An 18293-nucleotide genomic window follows, 5' to 3' on the forward strand; every position below is an offset into this window, starting at 1 on the left:
CATATAGGTTTTTATTTTGTTTTTTTATATGTATTTGGTACAGGGTCTCACTATGCAGCTCAGACTTACAGTGATTTCCTGTTTCAGTCTCCCCAGAGCTGGCATTACAGGTGTGCACCACCATGCCCAGACTCAGTGGCCCAGCGTGCCCAGGGGCGCGCCCAGCGTGGCCTGTGGTACCTGGGATCCAGCCCTGGTCCCTGTGCTTGCCTAAGCAGGTGCTTAGTTCCCTGAGCTATCTTGCAGGCCTTGTGTACACATTTTTGTGTGAACCTCATTCCATCCAGTTGTGAAATTGCTGGTTTGTATGGTAACCCCATACTCTTTTCCATTCTCTCCAGCAGTATATGAAGGGTCCAATTTCTACAGTTTCTTGTCAGGACTGTTTCTGTGTGTTTCTGATGTTTTCATTTTTGGTGAGTGTGAAGTGGCATCTCATTGTAGCTTCAGTTTGCATTTTCTAGATGGCTGGTGATAGTGATTATAACTTCATGTACTTTTGAGCCTTTTTTTTTTTTTGAGAAATGGCTATTCAGATGCTGTGCTGATTTTTCTTTCTTTCTTTTTAAAGGCAGGGTTTCACTATGTATTCTAGGCTGGCCTTGAACTCTCTATGTAGCCCAGGCTGGCCTTGAACTCATGGTGATCCTTCTGCTTCTGCCTCTCAAGTGCTGGGATTACAGGCATGTGCCGCCACATCTGGCCTATGCTGATTTTTAAATAGGGTTATGTCGCTTTGAATTATTGTGTTGTAAATGTACTTTGGATATTGTAGTTATGAAACCCTTGCAGATGTTTTCTCATGTTTTTTTTTTTTTTTTACTTTCTTTATCATATGTTTCAAAGCACATTAAGTTTTTAACTTTGTTGAAGGCTAATTTAGTTCTTGTTGACTATGTTTTTGGTGTTTTGTTTAAGGAACCTTTACCAACACAAAGACTTACCCTTATTTTTTCTGTTAAAAGTTTTACAGTTTAAGTTCATATGTGTACATCTTTTATCCATTTGAATTAATCTTTTGTATATGAGAAAGAGGAATATTCTGTTTTAAATCGATTTTCCACATGTGTTGCTGCTGCATGTCATTGCCATTGATTTTGTGTGTTGAGCGTGATTCTTATCTTGCTGACTCAGCTCATTTGTTCTAGGAGTTTTTGGTGCATTTGTTGTGATTTTCTGTGTAGATATTTATGTTACCTGAATATGGAGTTTTATTTCTTCTTTTTCAGTCTCTATGTCCTTTATTTCTTTCTTTTTTTTTTTTTTTTCCTTTATTTCTTTTTCTTGCCTTGCAGTAGTACATCTATTCTTTGTTCCTGACCTTAGGGAAAAATAATGTATGTTGTTATCTCTAAGTGAGATTTTAGATGTAGTTCATCAAGTTTGGAAATTTAACATTTATTTCTAATTTGCTGAGAATCTTCAGCATGAATAAGTACCTTCTGTTAAATGTCTTTTTTTTTTTTCACTTGAATATAATTGTGTGCTTTTTCTTTAACTGATTTGCCAAGGTTTTTAGATACAAATGAAGTTATGATTATCAGTAGCGGGCCAGTCAAATAGCTCAAGAGATTAAAGTGCCTGCAGGCAGGCGCAGGAGTGAGGGATTCGATCCAGGGTGGGCGCTCTGAGATGGTGATTGAGACTGGCTATGGTGGCGAGCGCCTGTAATCCCAGCATTTGGGAGGCTGTAAGCAGAGAATCACTATGAGTCCGATCTAGTAGTGAGACCCTGAACACCCTGTAGACCTTTCCCTAAAATACAGAGAAAAAAATCAAAACGAGTATCTGTAGCTAGGTTTCTCAACCTTGCCACTATTGACACTTTTAATACAGCTACATTTTCTTGGGAAGGCTATCTTGTGCATTGTAGCCATACAATGCCATAAGCGCTGTTGTTCCCTCACCAGTTGAAATAACTAAAAATGTCTTCAGAAATTGCCAGATATCACAATGGGACAGATCAGTCATTGCTGGAAAAAGGATTGCTTCATTAAGTTTTTCAGTCTGGGCTTATTTGCTGAGAGAAAGGTATGCGATCTCCCACTGTTGTTCTGGAATTACCGTATTTTTTATTAATTTTATTGAGAAATAGCAATGAGACAGTTTTAAAACAGGTTAATAGGACAGTTACAATAATTAATACATTGCATATTGTTGTCTTCATAGTGGTTATTCCTAATACAAGATGCAGACTTGATAGCCTGTCTAAACACTATTAGTACAAATCTTTCTTCTCATTGAATTAAGAGAAAGTAACTGTATATCTATCCTATTTTGTATATACAGATACAGAATGGTCCTTCATTTATATCCCCCCTTTTTTTTCGGAACCGGAGATTGAACTCAGGCCCTTGGCGCTTGCCAGGGAAGCGCTTATTCCACTGAGCCGTCTCCCCGGCCCCCCTTTTTGTTTAGTTTTGTCAGAGATGTGTATTCCATTGCCATTTGGAATTATCTATTTCTGTCCTTAATCTATTAAATTTCTGTGGTGCTTTTAGTATATGTAAGTATATAAACACTCACGACCACCATTTCTTCATGATAAGTTGAGCCTTTTATTAATGTTAAATATTTTTCTGTAGCAGATCATGCTCTTTTTCTAAGGTCTGTTTCTATTTGATACTAATACAGATATTGCAGTGTTTTAATGTTATTTGTATAGACTATATTTTCTTTATTGTTAATTTCAGTGCCTATGTCTATATATTTAAAGTACATATATATATATATATTTTTTTTTTCCTGATGACCACTTGAAGTTTTTATGTCCAGATTTCTCTTTTCTTTTTTTCATGTAATACAAGTGGATATTAATAAAGAAAATACAAAAAATATTCTTTTGTTGTTTACATTTATTCTTGTTTTTTGCCTTTAATGAAATTATTTAATCCATTAATATTTAATTTATTGATAAGGCTAGATTAGAGCTGCCATTTTATGTTTTGTTAGCTATTTCTGTTTCTCTTATGTCCTTTGCATTGTTTCAGTTTTAAAAATTCTGTGAATTTTTGAATATTTTTTCTTCCATCCTTTTTGTATTACAATATACATCTTTAATTTTGCATATTTCTAAGAGTTAATATTTTATTATTTTATTTCACAAAATAGAGAAAACTGTCTTGGTCTGTCTTTGAGGCTGCTTACTATAGAAAATATTTAAAAATTTCCCTCTTTCATTGAAAATAAGTACTTCTTTTTATTATTATTATAATTTTTTTGTGTGGAACCAGGGATTGAACTCAGGTCCTTGTCCTTGCCAGGCAAGTGCTTATTCTACTGAGCCATCTCCCCGGCCCCGAAAATAAGTACTTCTAATACAGTAAAACCATATTAAAAAAGAAGAACATTTTATTTATGTATTTTTTGTATTTTATGGAAGGGTTAACAAGGTGTTCAGGGTCTCACTACTAGATCAGACTAGTAATAATCCGCCTGTTTACAGCCTCCCAAGAGCTAGGATAACAAGCGCATGCCACCCCGCCCAGTCTCAATTGCTGTCTCAGTGTGCCCCTGGGGCAGGACCAGCACACCAGGGCTGGGGATCAAACCCTGGCCCTTGTGCCTGCTTGAAGGCACTTTAATCTGCTGGGCCACTTGGCTGGTCCACATAACTTTTTAGAGTATGAAGAGTTTTCCTGAAAGTGAGATGATAGCATGGATTTGAGTTCTAGTTTTTTTCATATTTATATTCATTTTTGATAGATAGATTTTTTTTTTTGCCCTGCATTTTCTGCCTGTAAGTGAGCATTTGCATTAGTATTTTATTCATAGAAACTTTATTTGTTCATGGGAAATTTCTGGTGTTGTGATTATAACCTAAGTATTAGTTGATGTGTTTTTATTGTTTTAAAGACAAAGATTTAAGTCTGACTTTGTTTTTTATAACTGCTATCACATAATTCCTGAAGAAAAATTGCTTTCCCTTAATTTGATTTTTTATTTAATTGAGTTTTGTGACTTACTCCTTTTTAATTATATTGTTTATTAAATGATGAAGTTAGCAATACTGCAAAATACCTTTGTAGTTCATTGTTAGGGGTTGTGTATGGATACACATATTAATATGACTCCCAGTTGGGTTTTGTTAAAACCTCTACATTTTTGTTCTTTTATCATTCTAAACCTGGTGACATTTTAAAAAAGCTCCTTTCATTTTTTTTTTTTTTTTCATTTTTGGAGTTAAACTTTGTGACAGATAAAGCAAATCATTTTTGCGTTATCTCTGTGTAAGTTGCTTTGTAGTGTGCCTTATTTTAAACAAATCTGTAAAAGTTAACTTAGTGACCTAATTTGTGGCAAAAAACGTTTACCTTAATGCCACAGATTTATATTAAGATGTTGTCACCACAAAGGTGAGTTTCTGTATATTTTACTCTTCCTCCTGTTGCTTCCTGGCTTTTGGCCGCGCCCAGGCGTAGCATTCTCCACCTAGTGGCGTGAGGAAGCGTAGTAGGACTATAGCATTTGTGCACCCATGTGCTCTTTATACATTTCATTGTCTCTCCCTATTTCTTGGTCCCTTTCTGTTGTAGTTTTTATAAGAAAAAAGAATGTTTATTTATACCTTTAATTTGTAGAAAATCAATAGTATGCTGGTTGAAGTGGCCAGTAGCAGCTGAAAATGTGAGTCTAGATGTAGGAGAGAGATGTTATTTAAATAAAATCAGTTTTCTTTGTATGAGTGCTTGTGGCAGTTCTGATGTATACTGGCAGTTGCAGTTATCTTTCTGTAAATATCGGTAGTATTTTAGGGTGGAAGAAGCGTTACGGAGGACTAGCAGTGTTTTCCTATGATAGCAAATAGTGGTTCTAATTTTTAAATCTTTGAAGGATTCAGTACTGATTTTTTCTTTACTCTGAAATTATGTATTTTTTATGCACTTGTCTAATTAGTTTTTCAAGAACCATTTAAGATGAGAACATATTTTCCTGATATACACCTGTGTGTGTGTATGTATATTAATGTGTACCTTTGCATATATAAACATGTTGATGTATATAGATGAGTGCTGATACTCCTGTCACCATCTATAGTGATTTAATTCTTTTCTCTGTACTCGCCCCTAATCTGTTCATCCATCTCTCCTTTTTTCTTTCTTTCTTTCTTTCTTTCTTTCTTTCTTTCTTTCTTTCTTTCTTTCTTTCTGTTAGGTTAGCATGCTTTTCCAACTAGTTACTGATATTTGCTAAGAGAGACTTACCTAAACCTTAATATCTCCTGGGGTTCTTAGAAGGCTTTAATGTTATTTCCAGGGTAGCTTAAATTTGTGCCACAAAGAACTGTAGTTATAGTAATTAATCAGGAAGCATTAGTAACATCTAGTATTTCCCTGGGAGGGCTGTTAAGATCTACTCTAGGAAGAGTAGTTCTAGGAAGTGCTTGTTTCAGAAAAAAGTTACTCTAGATTTTTATCTAGAATTCTTATAGCATTTGCTTGATGTTTAGTATTAATTTACATATGTTAAAATGCAGTATGCTAAACATAAGCGTGAATTAAAATACTGAATACCCATATTTTTGTCCGACATACTCAAGAGTTGAGATACTGGATTGTGTTACAGTAGCTGTGTAACTCCAAAACAGATGTGGCAAATGAAGTACATAATATATAAATGAGAGACTACGTATCATCAGGATAATCTGTCAGTTCTTGATGTCTTCAAGTTTCAGAGGAAAGACCTTTTAGTTTCTGAAAAGTTTATTTGATATTATATACTATATATGGTAAAATGAGATCATATAGTTTTGTGTTGGACTGAAAGTTTATCATTCAGTCCTATTCTTTAAGAAATACCTCATCTGGGTGTGGTGGCGCATGCCTGTAATCCCAGCGCTGGGGAGACTGAAAACAACAGGATCACTATGAGTCCGAGCTGCGTAGTGAGACCCTGTACCAAACACAGAAATGAAAAAATAAAAAATAAAAAAAGAAAGTAAAAAATGCCTATTTTTCCTACTTCAAGGGAGTATTTTTTTATACTGTTCTAAAACATTTTGATAGTTGGAAATTATATCTTGAATGGTCTTCTGAGAGGGTTAAATTGCATTTCTTAGTAAGCAACATTTCCTGCAACATTTAGGAACATTTACTTTTTTTTTTTTTTTTTTTTTTTTTTTTTGGCGGAACCGGGGATTGAACTCAGGCCCTTGTGCTTGCCAGGGAAGCCCTTATTCTACTGCACCATCTCCTGGCCCCAGGAACATTTACTTTGATTTTATCTGTAGTTTCCTCTTACGTGTAGAACATATAAATATTTCATATGCATATATAGGTTATGTATAGGATACATAAATATTTAGAATTTAGAAGTTAGATTTCCGTTGTACTCTTTGGTGAACTGTGGTTATGGCGTCATTCAAGACTCTGAGGTTAGAGTGTGCACACTAAGCTTTAAAATAAGTGTGCCTGTTGGTTGATTTATAGGCAGTGCTTAGAAGTAGAGCAGAATGTGAGAATAGTTTTTAATGAGCTAAGCTTTTATATAAAGTTTGATGTTTTTCTATAGGAATGCTGATAATCTGATAACGGGAGAGTCTGTTCTTTTAGCAATGGTTCTTAATGTTTTTAATTACTACCTCTGTGCATGCTCACCTAAATTTTATATGTAAGTGTAAGAGGTTCATCCTCTTAATCAGGAAAAAACTAAGAGGGCAAACTTACCCATGGTCGGCAGAAGTCTCAGGTTACTTATTTGCTGAGTGTCAACAATCTTTTATTAATCTAGTGATTTTTACTAGAATGGGAATGTATGTATATCATAACCTGAGGTGAAGTTTAAGAAGTTAATTGTTGTCCTTCATGGCCCCAGCACCCTTCTCTCTTCCCCGCCCTCTGTGTCACTCTCCATTGTAAGCTCTGCCTCTACTCCCTCTTCCCTGCTGTAGCTACTTTATTTATTTTTGTGGTACTGGGGATTGATCCAGAGTCTTCACACTGAGCTGTATCCATAGCCCCTGAGCCTCCATTGAGTTTTAGTAAATTGCCCAAGCTGTGCTTGAACTCCAGATTCTCCTGCCTCAGCTTCTTACAGTGCTGAGATTACAGATGTGCACCTGCCTCAGTTATTCTTCTCTCGTTTCTGGGACAAACACCTGACACCCAAAAGGGAAGGAAGGAAAGGTTTATTTAGCTCAATTTTCTGGAGGTTTTAGTACATAATCAGCCGACTCTAAGGCAGGGCAGCACGTGGCAGAGAGCAAACTCTGGCGGCGGCAAACAGCAGAGAGCAGATGGGAGGAGTAACAGCAACAGTGACTGCAGAGAGCGAGTCTGTCTCTCTGTCTCCCTGGTGTTTCATTCAGGCTCTCTGCACCAGGCTGGGTGTAACACTCACACCCATAATCCCAGCAGAACTCAGACCCATGATCCCAGTTTTGGATCATGAATTAGTCACAAATTATAGAACTACACCTCACTGACTGCATGAGACTTTGGAGGACAAATACACACAAACCATAACAGCACCCCAGGCCTGGCTTATAGCAATGTTTTAATGTGTTACTTGTTTTCCAGGGCGGACCTGCTCACTATTTGCCTTTAAAAGTAGACTAACTATAGTCAGTTGTTAAATAATAAAAAGTCACTTAACTTCTTGGGTTCTTGTGATATTTCGCATAATTGGAAAAACGATAAAATAAATTACTGTTCTGATATTTGACAGCTGCAGAATTGACATTGACATAGAGGATTAAGGCAGTGTAGCAAGGAAATCCTGTGGAAAGAGCATGGTCCTATAATCCCGTCTATCATGCCCTCGCAGCTAATGTCTTGTTATTGTTGAAGCTGTTGCCTGCCAGCTTAGAGAAGCCTGGGAAGGAGATGATTTAGAGAAGGGTCAGTTGAAAGTAGAAACCACAGAAGGGGCGTAAGTTGGTGCTAGTATATTACCTGCTTTTTTCACAATAGTAGGAAAATGTGAAGCCTGTCTTCATCCTCAGAGCACAGAAGCCTGTAAGGACACCGTGTTCAACCAATCAGTTAGTGGCAAAATTTAAAGGTAGCTTAGTAATGATTTTGATGGAGAATCAGGACACTGGGTAGAATCTCCAACTGAACGCAGAGGAAATGACTGCTAATTATAGTTTCTCTTTGCTTCGTTTGCTTATCTTTTTAAGGAAACAACTTCCCTAATGTGTTATACTCAATAGAGTGAAGATAGTAAAATAGTATCTGCTTTGTCCTTCATAGGACTATTGGGAGGATAAAATCTGATTTTAAAATATTGATTATACTGTGTATGGAGGTGTACTGTAACCTAATCACCCCTTTGTGCACCAGTAAATTGTTATCATTCACCCATATTCCTCTGCTGACTGTCTTTGGGGTTGTTGGTCTAAAATGCATGTCTGTACTATGCTTCTTTTTATAAGCCTGGGTTCCTAGAAACAACTGGATGGTTGTATATCAAATAGTTCCTAGTGTTTGTGTAATGTCGCTTTGACACTGGCTAGTTCAGTTTGTGGAAATGTCAAGGTAGAGAGGTTATATTTGTCCTTTAGTCGAGCAATATTTTTGTGAGATAGATGGAAGCTGATGATGAAACTGTAGCTGCATTATGGTGGAATATTGCTAAATTAGTTAAGCGTTTTATGTATCGGTTTAGTTACTTCATGATGAAATGTGTTATCAAACACTACTATGGAAACTGCAGGAATATTTCTATTTTAGTACTTATAATTGAAGAGTCTGAGAAATTGTAACCCACTTTTTTTTTTTAATTAAATGTGTTTGGTTGTTATAGGGTCTCACTATGCAGCATGGACTCACAGTGGTCCTCCTGTTTTAAAACAGCCTCGCCAGTGCGGGGATTACAGGCATGTGCCACCATGCTTGGTCTCTGTGGCCAGTTCAGCCTGTCCTGGGGGTGGAGCTGGCGTGGCCTCTGGTGCAGGGGATTGAACCGAGGTCCCTGCACTTGCCTAATCTTGCCTAAGCAGGTGCTTTAGTCTGCTGAGCTATCGTGCTGGCCACTGTACCCAACTTTCATAAAAATAGTGTTCACTTGAGAGATATTTAACCTGTCTTTGTAGTTATGTGACTTTTGAGGTTTACTTTTCTGATTTTTCTTTGCAATTTACTTAAGCTAAGTAATATTAGGGCATCTTGGATTTATAGTTTGTGAGAAACTGGCAGGATTGGAAAGGATGGGGCCGGGGAGATGGCTCAGAATAAGCGCTTCCCTGACAAGTGCAAGGGCCTGAGTTCAATGCCCGTTCTGAAAAAGAAAAAAAAAAAAAAAAAAAAGATTGGAAAAAATTAGTAAGAGTAATGTAGTAATTGCAGAAAAGAATGTATAAAAAGCAGCTTATGGATCATCTTTCCAATGACGTTAAGATTACTCTTTGGAGGACTAGTAGGGCCCTATGTTTTGTTGAATAACCTTAGGCTCTGTTGAGGAGAATGACTCCCTGGGATATAAGCCACAGGAATTTGGACCCCTTTACCCTTCCAGGCTGAATAGTATTTTACATATTGGTGATAAATATAAATATTTTATTTAAGTAGTTTTTATGTTTAAAAATGTCACTAGATGACTAGTCCTATTCTTTCGTTTTAACTAAAGTTCACCAGGACTGACCCTGACTTTCTAACTTCAGCTCAGCACTGTTTAGTTAAGTCCCACTGCTTTCATGTGGCTTTGGGAGTGTTAACATTTTTAACAGTTTTCAATCATGAGCAGTCGAGATAGTATATGAACCTGACATTAGGAATATTTCATGAACAGTATTAATGTGTATATCTGGGCTGATAGTTAAAGAAAAGTGATTTCATATTGGTACTTGTTTTATGTATTTTGTCTTGAGTATTACAATTCTCATCACTCAAGTTCAAATGAGTTTTTGTAATTTATAGAGTTTATTATTTCAACTTTCCCTTCATCTCTTACAGCATGTTAAAGACCTTTATGCTAGAAAATAGGATGTGCTTCATTTATTTCTCATTGTGCAGTGTTTGTTAAGTTAAACTTCTGATTGAGAGCAGAAAATAACTCTTAGTTTCTATCAGAATTTTTAAGTAAGTTTGATAAGTAGGCAGTTTTTCTATAGAGCGAATGTTTATGAAACTTGTGTTTGTCTTTGTAATTAAGAAATTTACTTTGTGACTTCTTGCTAAGAATGAAAACCAAGGTAATTTGTTGTGATTCGTAATGACATCTAGTGAAATGAACAAGTGATAGTGTACAAGAGAAATAGAAGTCTTGTTTTAATATTTGCAAAAAAATTTGCCTTCAGTCACACTTCTTCTGAACCTCACTTTTTAGGAAGATGAACTTGTTAACATTCTTTACTACTAAATGTGTTTAAGCATAATTGTGTCAATTTACTTGGCTTGGGAGCTTCTTAGTGAAACACCAGTGTCGTTGTGGAGGTGTGACCTTGAGCACTCGTCCCTCCCCCCTTGTCATTCAGCGCTGTTTCCCTCGGTTTCCTGGACAGTGTTAGCGAATGTCTTTGCTGCACCATACGCGTTCACTGTGTCTGCCTTTGGGTCAGTCCACTGTGGACTGAATCCACTGAAGTTGTGAACCAAACCAAGCCTTTGCTCTTTCAGTTTTGTATGAATATCGTATCTCCACTGAGGAAAACTGAACAGTACAAACCACCTGTACTGAGAGTGGGTTCATCGCTGTCCCTATACCCAACTATATGGTTTAGAAGCTTTTGGAATTGGCTTATAGAAGGTTTTTGGGACTATTTGGAGAAGCCGGCTGGAGAAACCCTAGAACAGTGGTAGTGAACTGTTTAGAGCTTTCAATGATAGCAAATAGCACACAGTGACACGTGGCCATGGGTTCACCATCGCTGCCATAGAATATTAATATTGTAAGCCGAATTCACAGTCCATTGTAGTCAGTGTAGAAGATCAGAATACTGGGAGCAGTTTGCACAGTAAAGCCCAGGCTCGGGAAGTTTCTTATAGGAATGGGGCCTCTACCAGGAAATGGACTAGCGGCCATGCGTGTTATGTTCTGGCAAAGAATTTGTCTTTGTCCTCGGTGTATGAGGCTGAATTTCAAGATGGCTGACTGTTTTAGTTCATGGAGGAAGAGTCAAGGCAGTCCAACATTCAGGCTGTGGCATTGGTGCTGCTGGCTGCTTTTATGCAGATGATAGTGAGAAACAGAAGAACTATTTTTAAACACACAACTTTTGGTCTCAAAGGAATCATGTATAAAATTGGGGCCACAGCAGGTATGGTTTCTGTGGGGATTAGTTCCAGTAGAAGAAAACAACTACTGTTAACTACTTTGTATGGGGAAAAGAAGGAACGTGTTTTGGGGACATGTCAGGAATCAACTAGACCCCACCCACTGAAGGTTCAAAGCTCATTTAAGAAAAGTTGCTGGGGGGCTGGAGAGATGGCTCAGTGGTCTAAAGCACCTACTTAGAACAAGCTTAGCAAAAGCATCAGGGACCGCGGTTCAATCCCCCAGCACCACATGCCAGCCAGCCCTGCCCCCTGGTGGGCTGAGCTGGCCTCTCTCTCTCTCTCTCTCTCCCTCTCTCTCTCTCTCTCTCTCAAATAAATAAATAAATAAAATTTAAAAAAAAATAAGTTGCTGGGCATTCTGCTTGAGAAGGCCTGCCTGAGGACTTGATTGCCTGGAGTGCAGCCATAGCGGCACTCAGAGGCCAGTGTTGTCATGGTCCACGGTGGCTGGGCCACTCTGCACTGGTGACAGACCTTGGCATCTTGTGCATAGTATTAATGACATTACTGGCATGCAGCATGCAAGAGTTGTTGAGTAAGGAAAGCTTCCACCGATTTGGAAGGAAAGCCTGGGCACCTTGCTGAATAGGACTCTAGTGTGCAATCCTAACTAATGCTTCTGCACATCAAGAGAAACAACTAACAGAGTGAAGAGACAGCTTCGAGAAGGGGAGAAGAATCTTTGTCAGCTACTCTTCTGACATAGGATTAATATGTCTCATATATAAAGAACTCAACTAAACATCAAAAAAAAAAAAAAAAAAAAAACCAGATAGCTGAATCCCTAAATGGGTAAATGGACTGAATGGATATTTTTTAAGAGAAGTACAAATGGACATTAAATATATTTAAATATGTTCAATATCTTTAGCCAGCAAGGAAATGCAAATGAAAACTACATTGAGAATCCATCTCTCCCTCACCAGAGTGGCTCTCATGAAGAATGCCAAGAACAATAAATGCTTTTGAGGATTGGGGAGAAATGAACCGTTTTCCATTGCTGTTGGAGTAAATTAGTACAACTACTTCTCAGTGAGTTTCCTGAAAAAACTTAAAAATAAAATTACTAAGACAGGCCCTGAGCTATCTCCCCAGCTCTCAGTGTTGTTTTGGTCTGTTTTCAGAATGGCTAGCAGCACTGAAGTGTTTTTTCATGTATTTTTGGCTGTTTATACTGTTTCATCTGAGAAGTGTCTATACATGTCAGATGCCTGTTTTTGGATTGAGACTTTAAATTTGGAGGGTCTATTTCTTTGAAGTTTTACATATTGTGCTTATTCTCTGTCTGAAGAGTGGCTAACAAAAATTTAAGAAATCATGATTTTGACATAGATTAGTTGAGGTAAAACAGTGTCCATTGCATTCTGTTACAGATTGCAAACCACTACATATGGCATCACCTATTGAAAATTTTTTTAACAGTGTATTAGTTTACAGAGATTTTAGCCTGTTCAGAATGGTGTTCGCTTTACTGTGTTAATCTCTCTCTGGGAGTAAGATTCTAGATTCACTTTTCTTTTTCTTTTTTTTTTTTCTTTTCAAAGTTTTATTGATAAACATATAGCAATGAGACAGTTTCAAATCAAATTGAAAGTACAGTTTCAACAAATAATACACTGCATATATTCTTCTTAGTGGTTAATTGCTGTACAAGATGCAGACTTGTGATCCTACTTACAAACACCATTAGAAAAAATGGATTCACTTTTCAAGAATAATTTTTAAAACTTGTGTCATAAAGTGATTCTAAAGCGAGGAGGTCAAGAGTTGCTGTAAGTGTATGAGGTGATAGGTGATGTTAATTAGTTTGATTTTAATCAGTTCACAACATAATGGTGTTGTTCACCCTCAATATATATGGTTTTGTTTATCAGTTATACTTCAAATAAATCATTTAGATCCACCTGTTGTACTAGAAATCTAGTTCAGCACAGTCTACCCATTTTTCTTAAGATATCATTATGTTGCTCAAGTGCTGATAATTCTTTTAAAAGATGATAATCAAATGAAAGCTTACTATTTTATTTCTTTTTAAAATTTTTTGCAGGAGAGGGCTGCTCACTATTTATATGGCCAACTTGGTAAGTAACACTAATTTTTTAACTCGAAGTCTTTTCCCCCACATGCTTTTTCTTTTCTTTTCTCAACTACATTTCTATTTTAAAAAAGGAAATCCACTTGAATTTCGCAATGCATTTTGCCTGTGTTTTGAAGCGTAGATTAACATGCATAAATGAACCTTGATACCATCTGGTTTGTTTCTTTTGTACAGGACTGACTTCCCCTTATCTCTAGGAGGCCCATAATGCATAGCTCTATGACCTTCATGATCCTTTATCTAGCTCTCCCTATATGTATTGAATTTCATGTCCCAGTGCCATTTCTTATGTGAAAAGGTATATAAGGATGTGTTTTTATGATGTACTTTGTTAAACATTGAAACAACAATGTGGTGTTGTTTATAAATGCTTACTACATTTTTCAATATAATTATCTAAGTTTCCAGACTTCTAAGTTTATAGAAATGAAGTTATATTATTTAGCCAGATTTTCTTTACAGTAAAAATACAATCAAAGTTTTATAAATTTTACCACCAAGTTCGTATTTTAAAGACATTTTTGCATTAAGATCTTTAAAAGTTGTTGAATAGACTTGATAAGCAACACTAAAAGAAATTCAGCTAAGAAAAGCTATCATCTAAGGATAGCTTCTTAAATTCTGTAAAAAGGGCATATATTCATGTATTCAGAGATAAGTTTTATTGTTCATTTTAGTGATAATTTTTGTTCAGTCATTACATGTGTTACCAAATGTTGCTCTGGTAGGTACTGGTAAGTATGTATTTATGGTTTGCTATGAGTGGAGAAATCACAGTAGAAAATAAAAATGGGCTGCAAGATGCATTAAAAGTTACTATTGGAGATGCACCAAGGTTATTCTGAGTGGGAGGTGTTAGCTCAGAAGAGTGGTTCTCATTCCTTTTGCATCATAGATCCTTTTGTAATCAGTCTGATGACATATGGCCATTCTGCATAGGTAACTGTTCATGCACAGAAGGTTGCTCATATTTTTATACACTTTGTGGAGTTTCATATACAGCCACTGAAGAAAGCCTAGGTTATGCTGTCGAGTGAGTTATTTTAACATATGTACTACAAAAAGCTAAGTGTTCTGATTGCACTGAGATAAAAATTTGAGGATCTGAGGAGAGCAAAGAATAAAGAATTTCGAGACCCAGAGCGCAGGCCCCGTGAGTGAGTGAGACGACCGGCCTGGCGGGATCCTGAATAGACCCAGAGCGCAGGCCCTGTGAGTGAGTGAGACGACCGGGCCGGCGGGATCCTGAATAGACCCAGAGCGCAGGCCCCCGTGAGTGAGTGAGACGACTGGGGCCCGGCGGGATCCTGAATAGACCTGGAGCGCAGCCCCAGCGAGTGAGTGAGACGACCCAGGGCCTGGCAGGATCCTGAATAGACCCAGAGTGCAGGCCCAGCATGGAACCCTTCAGCAGAACTCCCTGCAAAGAGGCTAGAGGCAAGACCCACCCAACTGATTCAGGAGCAGAACATATTCCCAGAGAGATACAAAGGGTTCCACTCTAACGCCTGCAGCAGAAAGAAGTGGAGCACAGCAGACAAATCGAAACAACACCCACCTGGAGGAATCTGAACTTCATAGATTCGGACCAGGTGCTAAGGTAATAACTGTATCTAAGCTCTACACCAAAGGTCACAAGGCAGTGGTATACAAAATGACAAAGAGAAGGAACAAAATGCAGTCTCAGGCCCTGAGTCCACCCAGTACAAATGCAGAAGACACTAGCACTGAGGAAACTGGAAGTCACACACCAGATATCTCTGAAATAATAGCGTTGACAGTAAAGGATCAATTGCAGAAAGGTATAGAAGAAATCAGATCAGAAATAATTTCGGAACTAAAAAATGTAGTGGTAACTATAATCAAAGAAGTACTAAGTGCTTCTAAAGAATACACTGATAAAAAAATAGAGGAGAATATAAAAATGATGGAACCCCTGAATAAACAATTTAGGAAAGAAATAGAATCTATGAAACAGGTTCAAAGTGATATACAGGAAATTAAAACCTCAATCACAAGCTGGCAAAACCGTTTGCGTGAAAGTGAAAATAGACTTTCTGACCTGAAAGACACCATTGCAGCTAGTGAAAAAGTAAGAAAAGATCTCTTTAAAACAACTAGGATGCAGGAAAAAAAAATTCAATACCTGCAAGACGATGCAAAGATGAACCATGTGAGACTAATAGGCATCAATGAGAAGGAAGGAGTCAATACAAATGATATAAAAAGAATATGGGCAGAAGTAATAGCAGAAAACTTCCCAAATATGGGGCAACAATCTGACATTCCTGTAACCGAAGCATATAGAGCTCCAAATAGTATCAGTCCAATGAAAACCACACCCGGACACATAATAATCAAGATTCCAGAAATTCAGCATAGGAACAGTATACTAAAAGCCGCTAAAGAAAAGAAACAGATCACATTTAAAGGAAAACCCATCAGAATAACTGGCAGATTTTTCTTCACAAACCATCACGTCAAGAAGAGCATGGAGCAAAGTACTTCAAGTCTTGCAAGAAAACAAATTCCAACCCAGACTGATCTATACTGCAAAACTCTCTTTCAAATATAATGGAGAAGTGAAATATTTTCATGACAAAGAACAACTAAAGCATTTCATGATGATAAAGCCAGGCCTACACAGACTACTAAATGATGTTCTAGAGAGGGAGCAAATTGATCACAGCCCCATGAATGAGAATGGAAAGAACCCGCCATATAGGGCAAACAATTAAACAGAGGAGAATAAGAGGTATACAATAGTAGTCTTTCAGTTATTCTTTTGTTTTCAGCAGCAGAATATTTTCATCAGCACACCCTACAAATGGACTTCTCTTCCACCCTATGGGTCATGATTCCACCTGAGTCTACAGGGTGGATTTCAAAGAAATAGCCGTAGCTCAGTTCCACAAATGACGCCTAGCCACCAGTAACTGTCACGGTCATTATGCATGTCCACAACACACTAGAACTTTGTGCGATATCCTATCCTCAAACTGTTAGAAGTGCTGGTCATTTACTTGCCATTCCAGTATTTATCTTATGTTTTACTCTTAGTACTTCTTTGCTATCATGAAAACTTTTTCTTAGTTCAATTGTTTTGAAACATTTAATTTTCTGAATATTGCTTAATCTTAATTTTTGTTCTAAGATTTATGCTGTATCTTTGGCTTACAATTTATTTAAAAGACATTGTATGATATCTTCTCCTAGTATTAGAAACTTTAAAAAGTATATTTCCATTTTCTGTTGACTTTAAAAAAAAAAACACAGAGGTTTGTAAAAGAAAATAAATCATTTGTTTTAAAAAAAAAGAATAAAGAATTTCTTTTTCATTTGTATTCTTGAAATAATCTTAAAAAAATTTTTTTTTTTAAATGTATTTGTTACAGGTTCTCACTACACAGCTTGGAGTTGTAGTGATCCTCCTGTTTTCAGCCTCCCCAGGGCTGGGAGTACAGGCGTGTTGGGATTACACTGGGACTTGGTGGCTGGCTCAGCGTGCCTAGGGGCGGGGTCAGTGCAGCATGTGGTGCAAGGGGTGGTACCCAGGTCCCTGCACTTACGTAAGCAGGCACTTAGTCCACTGAGTTATCTTGCCAGCCTTTCTTCCTGAAAAATTCTTAGCAAATGTAAACTGCATGAAGTTAGGGACTATTTACTTCCCTTTGCCCTAAAGCACCTATATAGAACCTGGCATCTCCTACTGAGATTTAATAAATGTTTGTTGAATTAATAATAATCTTGCTAGGCATAGAATTCTAAATGGAAAATGATTTAAAGATCATCCTTTTTTTTCCCATATAGATTTGGTTTTAATTTGTAGGCAATCTGTCAATTGTATTTAAGATTTTCTTTTGAATCTTCATTTAGGCGAGTTAGATTCCTTAGGATGTAGACTCATTTTTATGCCGTTTGATCAGATTTGTTTGTTTCTTCAGTTTGAGGATACATTTGTTAAATGTATTTAGTGCAAGGTCTCTGCGGCTCAGACTTGTAGTGATCCTTGTTTTCAGCCTCCACAGAGCTGAGATTACAGCTGTGCTCCACCATGCTCGGTCTCCTTGGCCGGCTCAGCCCATTCGGGGGTGGGGCCAGTTGGGCCTGTGGTGCTGGGGACTCTGGTCCCTGTGCTGGCCTAAGCAGGTGCTTCGTCTGATGAGCTATCTTGCTGGCCCTAGTCTGAGGATTAATGTCCCCAAATTTAAATGTTATACACTCTTTCTTTGACTCTTGCTTTTCCCTGATCTCTATATTAAATTATTCTGTCACTCCTTTTACATGCATGTCAATCCCCACCCCTCTCTTTTCCCTCCATGTATCCTTAATTGTTTGTTAGTATTTTCCCACCTGCTGAATTTTGGTTATTTCTTCAGATCTGATTTCAGGTTAACTGTGTGGGTGTGTGTTTGTCTACGTGTGTCTTGGGGAATCAAACTCAGGGCTTTGCTTTTAAAGTAGTGCTTACCCTAGTCATTAAGCATTTACTTGTCTTGTTGAGTGTTGTGTTTTAGTTGAGAAGGGGTCTCACTATGTAGTTCAGGCTGGCCTTGAACTTGCAGCACTCCTCTTGCTTCAGCCTTCTGAGTATTGGGATTACAGGTGTGTGTATGCCGCCGTACCAATTAGGCATTTTCTTTTTAATGATGGTACTTAAACTTTAAAAAGGTGATAAACTTTAGAAATAATAAAATAAAATTTTAAAAAATTCATATTTATAAACTAGTCTAATATCTTTGTAATACTTTTCCTCTCATTTGTTGGGTATAAACTCTATTTTTTTCACATATAATTTTTATAGTGTTTTCTATGGAGACATTGAAAGGATTGTCTAGTCTTTCCTCTTGCATTATTGATCTAATATGCTTTTCAAATTTTTGGTATTTGTGCTAGTTAACATCATGTAACTTCACACACATACTGTCTGGATTGAATTCTGATGTATGTAGTAATTCTAAAACACAAGATATTTTTTA

The 18293-nt window shown here is 37.2% G+C and overlaps 1 protein-coding gene across 1 annotated transcript in view; it reads left to right on the forward strand.

The window, feature by feature from the left end:
* The window catches only part of Tmem135 (transmembrane protein 135), a 260617-nt gene that overhangs the window by 27925 nt on the left and 214399 nt on the right, over window positions 1-18293 (forward strand). Inside the window, exon 4 of the mRNA XM_004632574.2 lies at window positions 13264-13297. Coding sequence (XP_004632631.1) covers window positions 13264-13297 — 34 coding nt within the window. The remainder of the gene's footprint in view (window positions 1-13263; window positions 13298-18293) is intronic.

Source organism: Octodon degus, unplaced genomic scaffold (genome assembly GCF_000260255.1).
Source record: "Octodon degus isolate 3935 unplaced genomic scaffold, OctDeg1.0 scaffold00049, whole genome shotgun sequence".
Taxonomy (NCBI): domain Eukaryota; kingdom Metazoa; phylum Chordata; class Mammalia; order Rodentia; family Octodontidae; genus Octodon; species Octodon degus.